The sequence below is a fragment of the Trachurus trachurus genome (genome assembly GCF_905171665.1).
Source record: "Trachurus trachurus genome assembly, chromosome: 22".
In the NCBI taxonomy this organism is placed as follows: domain Eukaryota; kingdom Metazoa; phylum Chordata; class Actinopteri; order Carangiformes; family Carangidae; genus Trachurus; species Trachurus trachurus.
In genome coordinates this window covers 26,067,072-26,081,958 of record NC_139907.1, presented here as the reverse complement: position 1 = coordinate 26,081,958, position 14,887 = coordinate 26,067,072, and the positions used below count along the sequence as shown (strand labels likewise).

Genomic DNA, 14,887 nt, shown 5'->3' with positions numbered 1-14,887 from the left:
AGAGCAGGAGATATGATTATATTTTAAACTTTAATGGACATTCGCTTTCTCCCAAAAAACTCCTTGTGAATTCATGGTTTCGCTGTGAGGAGGAGAGAGGGAGCGCCGCTGACAGAGAGACCACTTGTACCGCCGCCACAACTGTGCCAAGAGACAGGGAGTCTTTGAAAGCCACCGGAGCGGACCCGACCGGCATATCAATCAGCGTCCCGGGGAGCCACTCGCTGGGTTCGCACCGGCGATAAAAGGCATTGTCTTCGCGGTGCGTGGTGCGCGCGTGTGTGTGTGTCCGTCCGCGTGTGCGTGGAGCAGAGAGGGGAATGGCACTTTTTCCGTGCGGTGAATGGAGGACAGCAACAGTCACTGGCACACAAATGTAAGAAGAAAAAGAAAAAAACACAGTTCCCTCCGTCTTGCCACGGGTGCGCACCGGCGAAGAGGCGCAGGACCCGCAGGATCATCGATTCGCACTTTGAGATTTTTTTTTTTGCGCTGCGTATGTGACAAGAGCAGAGAGGAAGCGGTGAGCGGCAGGATTTAAGGGGGGCTTCTGCTAAACGCGGGACTCGAATGCATTTCACCATGAACGCCGGGATAATGTTTTTCCTTGTTTGTTCTGCGGCATTTATCGCCGGGCTGCAGTGCGCCTCGCCAAGGACCGCGGCGGGGATGGATCCCCTCACCGCCGGATCCAGCAACCTGAGCGGCGGCGGCGGCACCAGCAGCAGCAGCAGCAGCGGCGGGGGGAACAGCGGGGAGAGCGGAGGCAAGAGAGACTTGAACCAAACCATAAACTCCAGGCTGAAGAGGAAAACCCTCGCTGTGGATTTTGCGGTCCCCTCTCTGTTGCGCTATTACCTGGCGGAGTTCATCAAGAGACCCCTGAACGGCGACTGCCAGACTTTCAGCGGATGTTACACGGTGCGCGCAAACTTGAAAATGCACTGCATACCTTTGCAGAAAACCATATCTACTTTTGTGGACCCTAAGTCCGCTACGGACTCGGAGCTGAGGAACGCGTCCTCTGATGGACAGCTCCCCTTCTTCTACAAGCGGCCGCTGTCCAAAGTTCTGAAATTGGGCTTGACCAAAGCCAGCAGGAAATCCAACCAAGTAGTGGTGGAAATAGGAGAGGATATAGTCAAGACGGGATGCGGGGGGCTGTCTGTGTATGAGGAGGCCCCGGTGTTCACCCTGGAAATGGACCTCACAACTATCCTGGAGTGGTGGCTCGGCGCGGAGGGAGGCCGGCTCAGGGTCCGACTCATGCCCGAGAAAAAGGCGCAAGTGCCCGGCATGGAGGATCGGTACACCGCGGCCATACGCGCCGCAGACCCGCGCCTCTACCTCCAGATATCTTCTCGGGGTCAGTCCCTCTCTCTCTCATCATCATCATCATCATCATCATCATCATGTCTCTCTTTCACTTTCTCCCCCCATGTTACTCCCTCACACGCCCACATACACGCCACAAACACACACATGCACACACTCCAAACAGGCCCACAATCCACGCTGCTGCTCTCTCACGGTTGTGATTTAAGTTGTGCTGTGATTAATTTTTGATGGTGAATCCAGTGTGTCTGGAGACGCTGCTGCTGCTGCTGCGGGTGCTTTTCGCTTTCTTGGTGAAACGAGCGGGTAAAGAAATGTCAGCACATGGAAAAAAGCTATTTGTAATGATCTGATGGCAAAATCATGTGTGTGTGTGTGTGTGTGTGTGAGAGAGTGTGTGCTTGTGTGTTTATGCAGCTATGTGTCGGGGGACTCTCCAGACTCATATTTCATTATTGATGCCCACAGCAGTGCTGAGAGACGAACTGTGTGTTGATTTAATTCCCAAACTCTTTGATTATTTCCAATTGGGATCCTCGCTGGGTGTATGCAGCATCTTCAGAGGAACCATCGCTATCACTTCTAAGAGGTTCATAATTATTTTATTCAGAAGGAAAGAGCGGCCTTATTGCCTGATAATAGCAGGTCTGTACATCGCACAAGGTCCGTATGTAATGATACTTAAGTTAGAAAAGGCCTCAGCGGGGAGTCCCAGCGCCTCCATATACTGTAGGTCTCCACCTTTTCAGAGGGAAGGTTTGGGATTTAGGAGAACGGGCTTTATTTTGATTAGGCACAAATTAAGCCGTTATCTCTAAGAAAGCTTTAGCACTCAATACTCGAGGGTGCTTCCCTCGTTCTTCTGAGCATCGGCACAATCAGTGTAATTGCTTAATCACTTTGATGAGGGAGGCTGGCCCAGAAAAATGCAACGGAACCCATCAAACAAAACCAAAGCACAGGCTGGCTCAGCTGGAGGCTGACGGGAGAAAAGAAGAACCCCCCTCCCCAAGCAGGAGAGTGTACACATAGAAACACATGTAAATATACAGGATGGACTGACTCCATGTGATGTAATAAGCTGCTGTTTTAACCTACATAATGAGTTTGATTGCATTTTGTTTGTGAAAAACAGTATGTTGTAATGGCGGAATAATGAATTCATCAGCGCGTTTGACTCTCTATTCATGGAAAAGATGCAAGCATGGTCAAACTGTAGTGGAGAAGCATCTGGGTGCAGCACCACTGCAGCTCCCAGCAGGCAATACAACAACACAGCTGGTAGAGTCAGCAGGTGGGAAGCCAGCAGGGGATGCTGTCATGGGCTCTTTTTGCAGTAAAGACATCAGCTGTTTTTTTTTTTCTTTTTCTTTTTCTTTAGGGCAAGACTTTCTCATTATAACCACTGAAAGCTCAAACTGTTGGAGTGAAGTAGCTCAGTGGCCAACGGATCACAACTGGTTGTGTTGGGAAGCTTCCAGCTGTGTGTGTGTCTGTGTAACTGCGAGCGGGGAAAAAAAACGACTGACTGTATAAACAAAGCTTTGGATTCACAAAGAACTCAGATTGGATTGTGAACCATGCAGAGTCTGTATTTTAGCAAAGTCACAAAAATAACATGTTTATGTTCAAATGATAAAGATGTGGAGCGGCCGCGGTAATTATGACTGCTGTCATCAGAGCAAAAGGAGGAACAGTGTGACGTCCACAGAGAGAGAGAGAGAGAATTTGGCTTTGAGTCATGGCTGCTCACACAGCTATGAGAGCCATGATCATCTCCCATGCAGCCATAGTTGTTATTATTGCAACTGTAATGTCCACCATGGATGGGTAGCTTCCACATGATCATCACTATGATACATGGACCCAGTGCTACAACCAATGCAGGCATGATGAGTAGAGTAACCAAACCTCATCAGACCAGGACAGGTTTATTTTTTAACAATAATGATTTGTGACAGTTTTTGGAAGCCACTGATGAATGATTTAATCCTGTTAAATCTGGCATCAGATCAGAAATAGTGTTGTGGTGAATGGTAGATAGAAACATATTATTCTGTTGTTTACTTTGAAGAACTTGTTAGATTTTTTTTTCATGTTGTTCTGCTACAGATACAAAGTAAATTTCCTTTGACAGACATAGTGGATTATGGATCACAAGTGTAATGGAAATAAGCAATTCAACACAACAATGCTTCATTTGCATATTTTAACTTTATCAGCTGCACCACCCGTGATTTGGATTTTGCAGATATTGGCCAAATATCGACTTTGATAGTATTTAGAGATGAATTGTTCTGCTCTGAGCTGCAGTGCCCTGCAGACCAATGATTGGCTGAGAGGGGAAAGATACTGTGTGCTGACTGCTGCTGTGACACTGACAGACTGCATATCCACAGAGAGCACTGCAGCCCACATGATGAAACCGGGCCGAGAAAGACGTTCCATCCCAGAAGCTGACTGACTGAAAAAACTCTTTGAATTTCCACACATCATGTTTATATAAATTCTTAAGAAGCAACAAAGAATAATATAATGTTTCAGCTTCATTCATTAACACAGACTGATATGACTGTTCTGGGCGAGGAAGTGCAAAGACAGCAAGCTCTCATTGGAATTAATAGGCTGCCATCCATGGTTTATTACATCCATGATCATTCCGCTTATTTCCTATCTCCTCCATCCTTCATCCTCACATAACCCAGAAATTGATCAAGTCTTTAATCACTGCTGCTCAGAGGAGCAAGGAGAGACTTCCTGGAGGAAGGCTCGGTGTGGAGCTACAGAAGCTTCCATTCATTTGAATTCTGTTTGCATAATGAGCTATATTGAAAGCACCTCAATGAGTTTTTTGTCAAAATACAGTGGGGAACCGACTAATAACGGCATCAATAGGACAAAACCCAAACAAGGAACGTGGCGAAGAGTACATAACGTGTTGTTTGTTCAGATTTGACAAAAGCAGCTTTGTCTCCTGCTGTGTGAATCACCAACAACATGTGATGAATCTATAATCACGGTTCCTGTTGTAGCAGGAAGGTAGCCTAAATGTCAAATGAACAAATGATAGTTATTATTATTCTGGATGGCAGTCAGTGTTAGCAACATGCTAACATCTCTGGTTCTGTTTTCTCAACTCACTCTCACTCAACTCACATTAGGAGAATTTCTGTGTTTATTTGCACAACACTATATCTATAAAATATACACTATTTGCACACAGGTCATTTCTGTATATAGAAATAGATATTCTTATCAATATGTCAATCATACAGAATGAAATAAAGCTCTGTGACTTTGAAAATAATTAGTGTAGAAAATGAGTGCTAAAACTCACAACTACGTCTAACCTCTAACCTGCAAAGTCCTGTGATTTTTTCTTTTTTCCCTAATTGGATTCACAAATATAAAAATACATTTGGTCTCTCAAGTAACGATTCAGCTTCACTTCAATCTGTGCAGTCTGTTGTCAGAGTGTAATAAAGTGGCAGTTGCTGTGAGTAACAGGTGGCACAAGTCTGCACATTGTATCCTCAGCTCAGGTGAACTGCACTGACTCTCTAAGCCTCCCACCGCAGGACCACCGCTCCCTGCTGGATTAGTCTGCTGCGTGTTTGCAGAGCCGCAGTTATTACCATGAGAAGTTATTACATTATGAGTTTCTAAGACACAGCTGTATTTACACTCTATTGATGGAAATCACACAAAACACACACACACACACACATATATGTCTGTTGTGTATGTCCCTCCATCCCCATGTTTCCCCTTCTCCTATAATACATACTCTCTTATGCTGCTGTGCCACATACAGAATGAGTCAACTCCAGGCTCCAGTGTGCAGCGTCTCGCTCTGTCAGTTTTTTTTTTTTTTTTTTTACACCCCTGGTTGGCCAGTGTTTGGCATTTTTCTGTGTAATGTGTGTGTTACACTTGTTTTCTCAGCCTCCGGTAAGATGCTGGCTATTAGCATGAAATAAATACCTTCCATGGCACCCCAGAATAATTTGACAATCAGGCAAGCATGCCTCTGGGAATCAAGGCATTAAACTCTACGTAGTACATTTATACATACGCGCCCTATGGGCCCTATGGGGGAGGTCATTAACGAGAAACGCTTCTATGAGTTACAGTGTAGGGGAGAGGAAAAAACAGCGCTGAGCAGGTGTGATAAAGAGTTGACCTCTACTTTATTAACCTCTGTTATGTTCACCAAGCGGTTCCATAAATAGGTTGCAAGAGAATCATTAAATGATCTCGGCATTAGAGGATGGAGGAAGTGGGGACCCCTGCTTCATTAACCTGCATATACCTACTCCTGAGCTCTTTAAGATGTTCGTGTTCCTCAGTGCCCCATTAGCAAAGAGCGTCCTCATAAACACAACTAACAGGATCTAATTGAAGTGAGAAGCTGCTGCCATCCTGCTGGAGAGGAACAACTGTGTACGTTAGGGCTTTTCTCCCCATGTTTGCCCCTCAGCTCTGCCCCAAATGCAAACATACACTCCCGTGATTTTTGATGAGGCATCGCCAGTCAGCCCATGCTCTGAGAGGCTTAAAAGAGAATCCCAGTGTGTGCAGGATTTTAGCCGTTGGCAAGTTATTGCAATTTCTTCAGAATCATAAAGTCAAAAGTAAATTTATTAAGTCTGATTACGTGCTCGGTACTTTGTTTACCCCATGTTGCTTGTGGCCCTTTTCGGAAAAGGTTTCTCCTTTAAAAGATTAACACTTTTAATGTGTTTTCATTCCAAATGCTTTTCCCTCGTCTCTTGACAAAGTATATTATGATAAACTTTATTGCTAGGGAACTTTTCTGAACTAAATTTTACAAAAGAAATAAAACCACACAGGGCGACTTAAGTGCAAGTGACACAGGAGAAATAAAAACAATAAATCAAATATATATGTGTCAAAACGTTTGAATGCTTTCACTAAATGAAAAGTTTTTAAGAGCTTAAAGAAGCTAAGCACTCAGTGAGTCTGACTTCGATGGGAGGGAGTTTTGTGGGATGGTGGCTCAAATAGCAAAACCCCAGTCCCCCTCTATCACAAGCTGTGACCTGGGAGTAAGCGGCAGGGCTCCATCAGCAGATCTCAGTGGTCAAGGGGTCACAAACCAGGTCAATAAATCATAGTGTATCAGCCCCAAGAGGAGTTAGTTTCACACAGGGTGAGAGGGAGTAATGTGCACTTTGTTTTCTCAGGTACACCACAGCACAAGAGACGAGCTCTCTTAAGATATTCAGATTTTGTGTCTTCTTTTCAATTGTTTTGTTCAGTCAATGAATGAAATGAACTAATATAAATTAATGAACAATTTCATTGAGGATAATCCTGAGATCTGTGACAAGTATCTCTAGCTAATTATAGGGTGCCTACACATTTGAAATTTCAAATACCATACTTTTCTGGACCCTAATTTCCAGACGTCTTGAACAAAATTCAAATAATTTGTGACATTTGATTAAATAGATGTTTATGATGTAAATAAATCATGCAATTACTGTTAACTGTAATCATTTGTTTTCATTATTCTGAATGTGTATGCCCTATGTCACCAAATAATTTCCAGGAGATTGTAGGCACAATAGTGCATACAAAATAATGAACCCAAATAACTTCAGATACAACCAAACCCAGATAAGTATTAAGATAAATATATTTCCATACTATAGTTTCCATCTTCCACTTTTCCAGACCTGCAAGTGTATAAAATCAAATTCCATACTTTCCATACTTGCGTAGGAACCCTGTCATTATAGTTAAACTTGAGATGGATTATTGTTAGGGGAGTGGAGGAGCTTCCATCAGGAGTTAGACCTCAGTATCAAGACTGTGTGAAGCAGGCAAGAGAGAGACAGAGCGGCGAGGCTGGCATGGTGCTGAGTTAGCAAGTTGTTAGCAGTGCAGCAGTGAATGTGTCAGTGAATGACCAGTAAAACTTCAAACACCTGCAAATAAAGCTCCACCTGTGCTTCGCAGGTACAATCAGGACCTTTGATTTAAGATTAAATGATTGTGATATGCAGAGAAAGGGTAGAATAATGAGTAACAAAATAATTCTCAAAATTGCACTAATCAATCTGAGTTTCGTCCTCCTTGTCGGTGGACTTTGGAAAAATTGGATTTCATGCTGTGACTTTTAAAACCTGGATCATACTCATTAAGGTTACAATATCCAGAGCAGTAATTACTTTATACTTCTTTAATGCTTCATCGACTTGAGTCTAATATTGAGGATTAAAGAGGAGGAACAAAGACAGTGTATACAGACTGTGGTTTGATCTCCTTGCACTAAACCTTCCTCTTAAATACCCATGTCCACCTACATTATGAATTAATTAATCCTTGCATTTTGAAATTGTCTTTTTTGGACTTACAGGAGTTTAGGTGTGAGACGTCAAAGTGATATCACTCAGACGAACCGAGGTAAAGGAAAAAACAAAGCAGTGTGTGTGTGTATTTCACTTGGTGGGAACTCAGTGCAGCTCGATGACACAGTGCACCTGTTGACCTTTAATTTGGTTGGTCCAGGTGGAAGGCTGCAGAGCCACAGGAAAAGTGACATGACATTGCAAGTGAGTGCGTGGACTCAACAGCAATCAATGAAGCTCCCGACATTTAAAGCTTGTATCAATCAGCAGCTAATGGGAAAATCAATCGGAAGTCAGAATGACATGCCACTTTATTATTTATGCATTTCTATGATCAATTCAGTCAAGGAGTCGGCGACGTGTTGCGACACCCCAGTGGACCCATGAGGCCCTGTCCCGCCGATCAATACTGCGAGTTTCAATGAGCATGATCAAGTGCATGTGTCTCAGTGTTAGCTGCTAAGTGGACTTCATCTCATGACAGAGTGGTTGTTGGTACAATGTGGAGATGAGAGAGTAAGGAATTCAAAACAAAAGGCAGAACCTGCTCTGTTGCAGCTCTCCACAGTTTGGAGAGTCTGTCAATCTGTGATAAGTACTATAGTTGTGTAGCCGTGGAGAGAGCATCTGAGCTTTTATGAGCAGTGTCTAGATTCACTGATTAGCTGCTCTTTACAAATGTGAATAATGACAGCACCTGCAATATAAACACCTTGAAACTTCTTGCCATTTTCACTGCTCAGAAATCAGTCAGCCTGTTCTGAACAGTGAAATGATCTCTGCACAGTTAACCCACGCACATGAAGTACTGCAAATCTCCTTTGTTGACACCAAGGATCAACATCATGAGAATACAGCGATGATAAATAGTGTGGGATCATGGGAGTTCTCGCTCTTCTCCCAGTTTGGATTCCGAGGTTTTTACCAATGATGTCAGGGAGCTGAGCTGCTGAACATTTGTTTGGCTTTTTTTCTCTGATAACTTAAGATCCAGACATCCACTTGCTAAAACCCCTCAATCCAACCCTAGAAAAGGGTCTTAAAACTGGATAAAAGTCAACTTTAAGCCCCTGGCAGGCGACCATAATGCTGATGCATGTGGAGATATGACGTCACTGACAGGTGGCCAAATGAAACGGACTGTTACAGTGATTAAAATCAATAATTTAGTTTGATAGTTGCTGGAGACAGGGGCACAAATCTCTCTGTGTTTATCTCTTTACCTATAAATGCATATACCTGTATATAATTCTAGTAATTTGAAGTTACACAGTTAAACTTTAAGAAAGAAACCAGCTACTGTGTCATTATGTCCAGCGTGGACAGCTGAAAATGAATGCTTTTTAATGAGATGCCCCCTGAACCCACTCAAACTCATATATAACAGTCTGATTCAAACAGACTCCTTTCAGTGTAATGAGACAGTTGATTCTGGATTTAAAAGAAGCAAAGACATCTTTGATTTGGCTGCCCGGGCTGGTGAAACGTTCGGCCTGTGCACCAGCTCTGGCTTCAACTCAAGACCTCGGGGAGAGCAACTGTTGCCCAAACAGACAAGCTGTTAGCATTCTGTAGCTGGCCACGCTTAAAATAAAATATGGAAACGTGGGGCCTGCCAAACTTGGAAAACTACATGCAAACACCTTGACCATACAAACAGCAGCTAATACCTCTTATGATATTAATCAGCCTCAATGTGGCTAATGCTTGTGTCACTGTTTTGTAAATTAGTCGGACCCAAGGTGACTTTGCCTTTGATTTTGCTTTGCTCACCTCTTATTCAGCACGGGCTTTTCCTCCGTCTTTTTCTTTCCCCCTGATGTTTTAGTTATTTATGCCACTTGCTTGTTCTTTCAAAAAAACTGCAAGCTGCCTGTTTGATTAATGGTGATGGTTATAAGAGGCCTCAGTGCAGGAGTTTAGCTCAGAGGTAGGTGTGAAGATGAAGGCACACTATACACTAGTTGTATATGAAACTCACACTTCCTTCCTGAGATGCTCCACTTCCATAATGAGAGAAGTAAATAATGTGCTTAAGTGAGTGGTCATACTTCTATGCACTTCTTTTGCTGTGCTGCTGTGTTACTGTGCACTACAGAATGTGAGCATCTATTTTTGTACCTGTTTCCCTGATTTACAGTAAATGTCACGAAGTCAGCACAGGCCCAATTTTACTCTTTTCTACCTTTGTAAGTTGTTACATCATTTGTTAAGCAAAAATAATATACAGCAGCAGTGTGTGTAGACAAAAATAAATCCAACAGTGCATCTGAAATGACACCCACAGATGAACCTCACTGATACAATGTCAAAATAAAATAAAATAAAAATCATAATATCATGAAATGAATCTTTGCTAGTTTACGTTAATGGGCTGTTGTCTTAAATTGCGTCGACCTAGAACTGTACATATATTACCTCCACCTACGTACTTATTAACTTTTATAATGAGTTTACATACACATGCATAATTTGCCAATGTAATTATAGCTAAATTAACTCCCTCTCAAAACCATCTATGCTTGTTGGCTCCAAGCTAAGCATTCATTTATTTCTCAGTCACATTTTGAATGGATTAAAAAACAAAAAAATCACCAAAACACCATGCCTGACTAAAAATAACAGATCCTAGTTGTAAATGCTGTATGTACTACATGAAATATAGACGTTTAGCATCATCCGTCTTTTTGTGTTTTTACACATTTCAGTAAAAAAGAAAAGAAAAAAGCAAACAGAAGCCTAATTAAATATCACCATCATCATTCAGGTCTAGTCTGACTGAGGTCTCTCAGACCATCTGTGTCTCCTACTGCTTGATTCCTCCCCTATTCCCCTTCCCTCATTGGTTACCTGCCAGTGACTGAGGGAAAGGAGAAAAAGAAGGGATGAAAGTTACAGCAATTTATAATCCTGTCATACGTATCTCTTCACTTCAAAACTTTTTTGTTATACTGTATATAGAATAAATCTTGTTCCTGCAAGTCAGAAATTTCACATTGACAAGATTGTCGCTCATTAAATGTGTTTCTAGCCTTCTGATGGAAACACTAGTTCTTGCTTTATCTTTGTTGTTGTCTCCTATAGACCCGAGAGAAATTATGTGTATACTAGTGAACAATCCAGCATGCTCACCAGTTAATCTCTAACCAGTCCCTAACTCTGCTGCAGTGGTGTGTTCTGCATACTCTGATTATTCCCTCTCAGCCACATAAGCCACCACCACCACCACACATCACTGAAACATAGAGCACATGCATCCACACACAACTGAGAGCCTCCTGAAAGACTGCGTATGTGTTGTCTGGGGATATTTAAACACTTTAGACTGATTTCTTCCGTTTTAGTGTTAATCACCATCCCTGGTGATCTCGCATGGCTGAAGGAGGCAGTCATTCACGGCTTTGACAGGCAATGGTGTGCTTCACATGGAGGCTCATCACAATGATAGATCAGTGGGCTTCTTAATCATGGTCTGGATGAGAGTGAGGAGAAAATACAATGAGGAAAAGCAGGGGAATTAAAATAGTATGTTCACTTATCTTGCACAGCCAGAGCTAAAAGGAGAGCTAATATTGTCCCAGGCTATGTATCAGAGCATTCAAGAACTGCTAGGGGGGAAAAATAAGCTCTGCAGACAGGACTGTTTAATGAACAAAGGCTGAAAAGGCGGTTGGATGTATACAGGGTTTTCTGTTGTGTGTTAGACCACAAGCTCTGCAGAGAGGCTGGGCACAGACTGGTCACCCAGCTCCTCCGCAACCTTGGTCCAGTTTCTCCTGTTGGCTGGAGATGGGGAAACAAGGGGAGGGGTGGGACTGCAGAGCTGCTGCCGAGCCACAGGAATGACAATAAGTCCGTGTAGCTATGTCCACCACACTGATACCCCCCCCCCATACTAACACACCTGATGATGCACATTACACAGGGTTTACGTGCTGGTGTAATCAGAAAGCATACTGTTTGCTCTGCAGTTGATTAGCTGCAGAAATGAGGAATAGCAAACACAGTTGTAGTGTTGAGATGCAGAGTGCAACTGCATAATAACCTCTAGCAAAGACAACAAGGCCAGTAATGCTTTTAATGTCTTAGTCCAGGTTGTTTCCCCCATGACAAGAAGACACAATCAGGAGGAGGATGTTTTTGCTACTATACTGGATTTTTGAAAACATGGTCCGCTGTAGGGCAGACCGATGATGGTTGTAACATGGGTCAGCTGTAACACTTCCAATTTCTCCAATCAGTTATGAATCATCCGATTGACTCTGTATAGCTCTGTTTAGTCCTTCTTCCATATGTGAAGAAGTAACACCTTAATTGTCGCAGACACAGACAGTTTTAGAAAAAAAAAACTAATTTCAGGCATGAAAGTACTTATTCCCCTCCATTTATTTTTGCTATAGCATTGCCTGCTTTGTAGTTAGACAAACAATACACATGATTTAGGTTTGATGTGTTTATGTAGATATCTTTCATGCAAGTTAATCAAATACACAATCCAACAACTCCAAAACGCTCTGGTGGACAAGTTGTGACCTGCACAATCACCACGCCATGAGATAATAACGGAACGTGCGTTTCAATATCATATTTTCATCATACTTATTTAATAATGTTACATCTCACCTTGGAGTATTTACCATGTTAGATTTAACCGGGTAAATTGTAGCATTTCACTCCTTGTGTTTGAGGCTGAACCATGCATTTTCTGTTTGTGTTGCAGAGATTACGCCTATGCCATTTAATAGCAGACACATGTAACTAGTTTGTTTCACATTTTGAACACACTGGCTTAAAGGAGCTCCGAGATACAGAAAGAAGAGTCAAAAACGTTACAACCGTCCCCGGTCTCCGCTGCTTTCAAAAGTATCCGTTTTCAGGACTCCTGAGTGGTGTGGATGTCAGGTTTATGTGGTAACAGTGATTAGGTAAGATAGGTGGGGTGGGTGTCATGGCCAAACTCAAAGCCACACTATATCCTCGCATATCCCTTACTGTGTACACAGAAATCCTGCTGCTGGTTGTTGATGGACATGTGGTGTTGTGTGGTTGTGGGTTTGTCTGAGCTTTTTTCGCCGCAGCTGCTGGGTGGGGTGTGGAACAAGGTCAAGGAGAACAGAGTTAGTGGAGCAGAAAACCAAAGCAACGATACAAAACTAGACCAGAAGAACCAATCGTAGAGCTGATGGAGATGTGGAGAGTTGGGTGGTAATTCTTTACCACCCGAATGACCCCTTTTACAATTTAATGGGCTGTAGTATAAAAATATTGATCAGAGTATTTTTAATGAGCGTGGCATTAAAAACACACACCCAGACAGGAGGAGAGTGTTGTATTTTTCCCCAGAGGTCCTTGAAGGAGACGTTCAAGCTTCGTATTTCAGTCCTCCCACCTTTCTGACAGCTGGCAGCTCGGCAGCGCAGGTATCAAAGGAAAAGAAGCATGTATGAGGAAGGAGAGAAGGAAGCATTTAAAGAGTAGCCCGTTCTCTTTCCAGTCCAATGAAGCACCGCCACTAAGCTTTTCTTTGTTGTCAGCTTCGTCTTGCTTTTCACACAACTGAAGCCGGACTTACATTCGAGCAAAATCTAACCAGTCCCCACGACACTAGCCGCTGAGCAAAAAAAAAAGAAAAAAGAAAAAGACTCAGACAGGAACAGAACAGAACGGTCTGAAGAAAAATTCCCAACATTCACCTGGAGTTAAAAAGCCATTAACAGATGTGGTGCAAGTCGTCGCTGTACTGTACACACAAAGCCCTGCAGCCTCAGAGAAGCAGCCCGAGTGCTCTCAGGCCACATCCCCAGCTCCCTTTATGATCTCTAATGGGATTGTTGAAGAGCACCAGCAGCATCCTCATCACAGGACAAAACCCGCTTAATGGGATATGATTCGCCATGAAAGGGCAAGGAAGAGCAGTTTCTCACTGAAGCCGCTTATCCCCCTGAAACCTGCACAGCCTCGCATCCCCACCCCGTCCATTCACCTTTCCAAGAGGAGAGGCTGGCATGACGGACCTCCTCCTGCATCACCCTGACCGTTGCTGTGGCATCATGGTAGGATGTGTGCATACTGTATGTGTGTGTTGGGGAGGAGGGGGGGGCACACAGGCCGAGATTAAGAGGCAGAGCAGCATGGCCACGAGAGCCGCTCTTTGTGGCTTATCGGAGCACGAGCCCCGGCGTGCTCACTGGCCTGGACCGGCTCAGGGGATGGAAGCGCCACTTGTTGAGTTGCTGCCGTTGACTGGAAGTGAATACCAGGCAGCACGGGCCGCTGTTATGAGCTCGTAGTGCCTGGAGATGGCTTATCTTCTCAGCTGGAGCAGAGTGGACAGCGATGAGAAAAGTTTCAAGTCCCAACATCTGCTCAGTTGGTTTTTGCCGGGCTTAGTTTGTGAGTTGGAGTCTCAGTCTGGCTTTGTCGAGCAGCAGTCACTCATCCCTGCTGTCCAGTTATATAAAGAAGAATGATTCTAAGTTTATTGTTTTTTTACAGAAGTGATGGATAATGCCATGACAATATGTAAGGGATTTAGTTCGGAGGTTGTTATGGAGAAATAAACCCCGACAGGTTGTATGGGGGTTTATTCTCCATAACAACAGACCAACTATACATTATCCCACTTATTACACACGGTTTACGAGTGAAATAATTAATCTGAAACATAATGTTGATCAAAATACGACTTTCATCAATTTATAATTGCATCATTTAGCGAATCTGCATGTCTGGTCACGTCCACGCTGTTTTGCTGAGCCTCCTCCCGGTCGTGCATTTGTGAAGCCTTTTATAATCATCCATGGATTACCATACACGTTACGTTATGTGTGTATTTTGTGTAGTCTTTTCTGTCATAAACAAGGGTTACATGCTGTCATTCCAAAATCCCACCATTCTGACATCCCACTACTCTGACATCCCACCATTCCGACATACTGCTATTCCGACATGCAAACGCCCCACCATTCCGACAAGGTTTTCAATATAAGGAAATGTGCGTTACTCAACAGGTGACTCCCTTCTTTAAGACATGCTGATAGAGGAATGCACACATGGTTGTGCGTAATTACGCAGCAGAGCACAGACAGGGACTAGTCTGCCTGTCTAGCCTCTACCTGTCTTTTACTAAACCCAACCAGTACAAAATCTTTTGGGGAAAAAATACGCTATTAAAG

General features: G+C 43.3%; 1 protein-coding gene across 1 annotated transcript in view; it reads left to right on the top strand.

Moving 5' to 3' along the window:
* Nucleotides 1-582: 582 nt before the first annotated feature.
* alk (ALK receptor tyrosine kinase) overlaps nucleotides 583-14,887 on the top strand; it is a gene marked incomplete at its 5' end in the record, with an annotated part of 369,133 nt that continues 354,828 nt past the window's right edge. Inside the window, one exon of the mRNA XM_083997628.1 lies at nucleotides 583-1,366. Within this exon, the coding sequence (XP_083853754.1) occupies nucleotides 583-1,366 (784 nt within the window). The remainder of the gene's footprint in view (nucleotides 1,367-14,887) is intronic.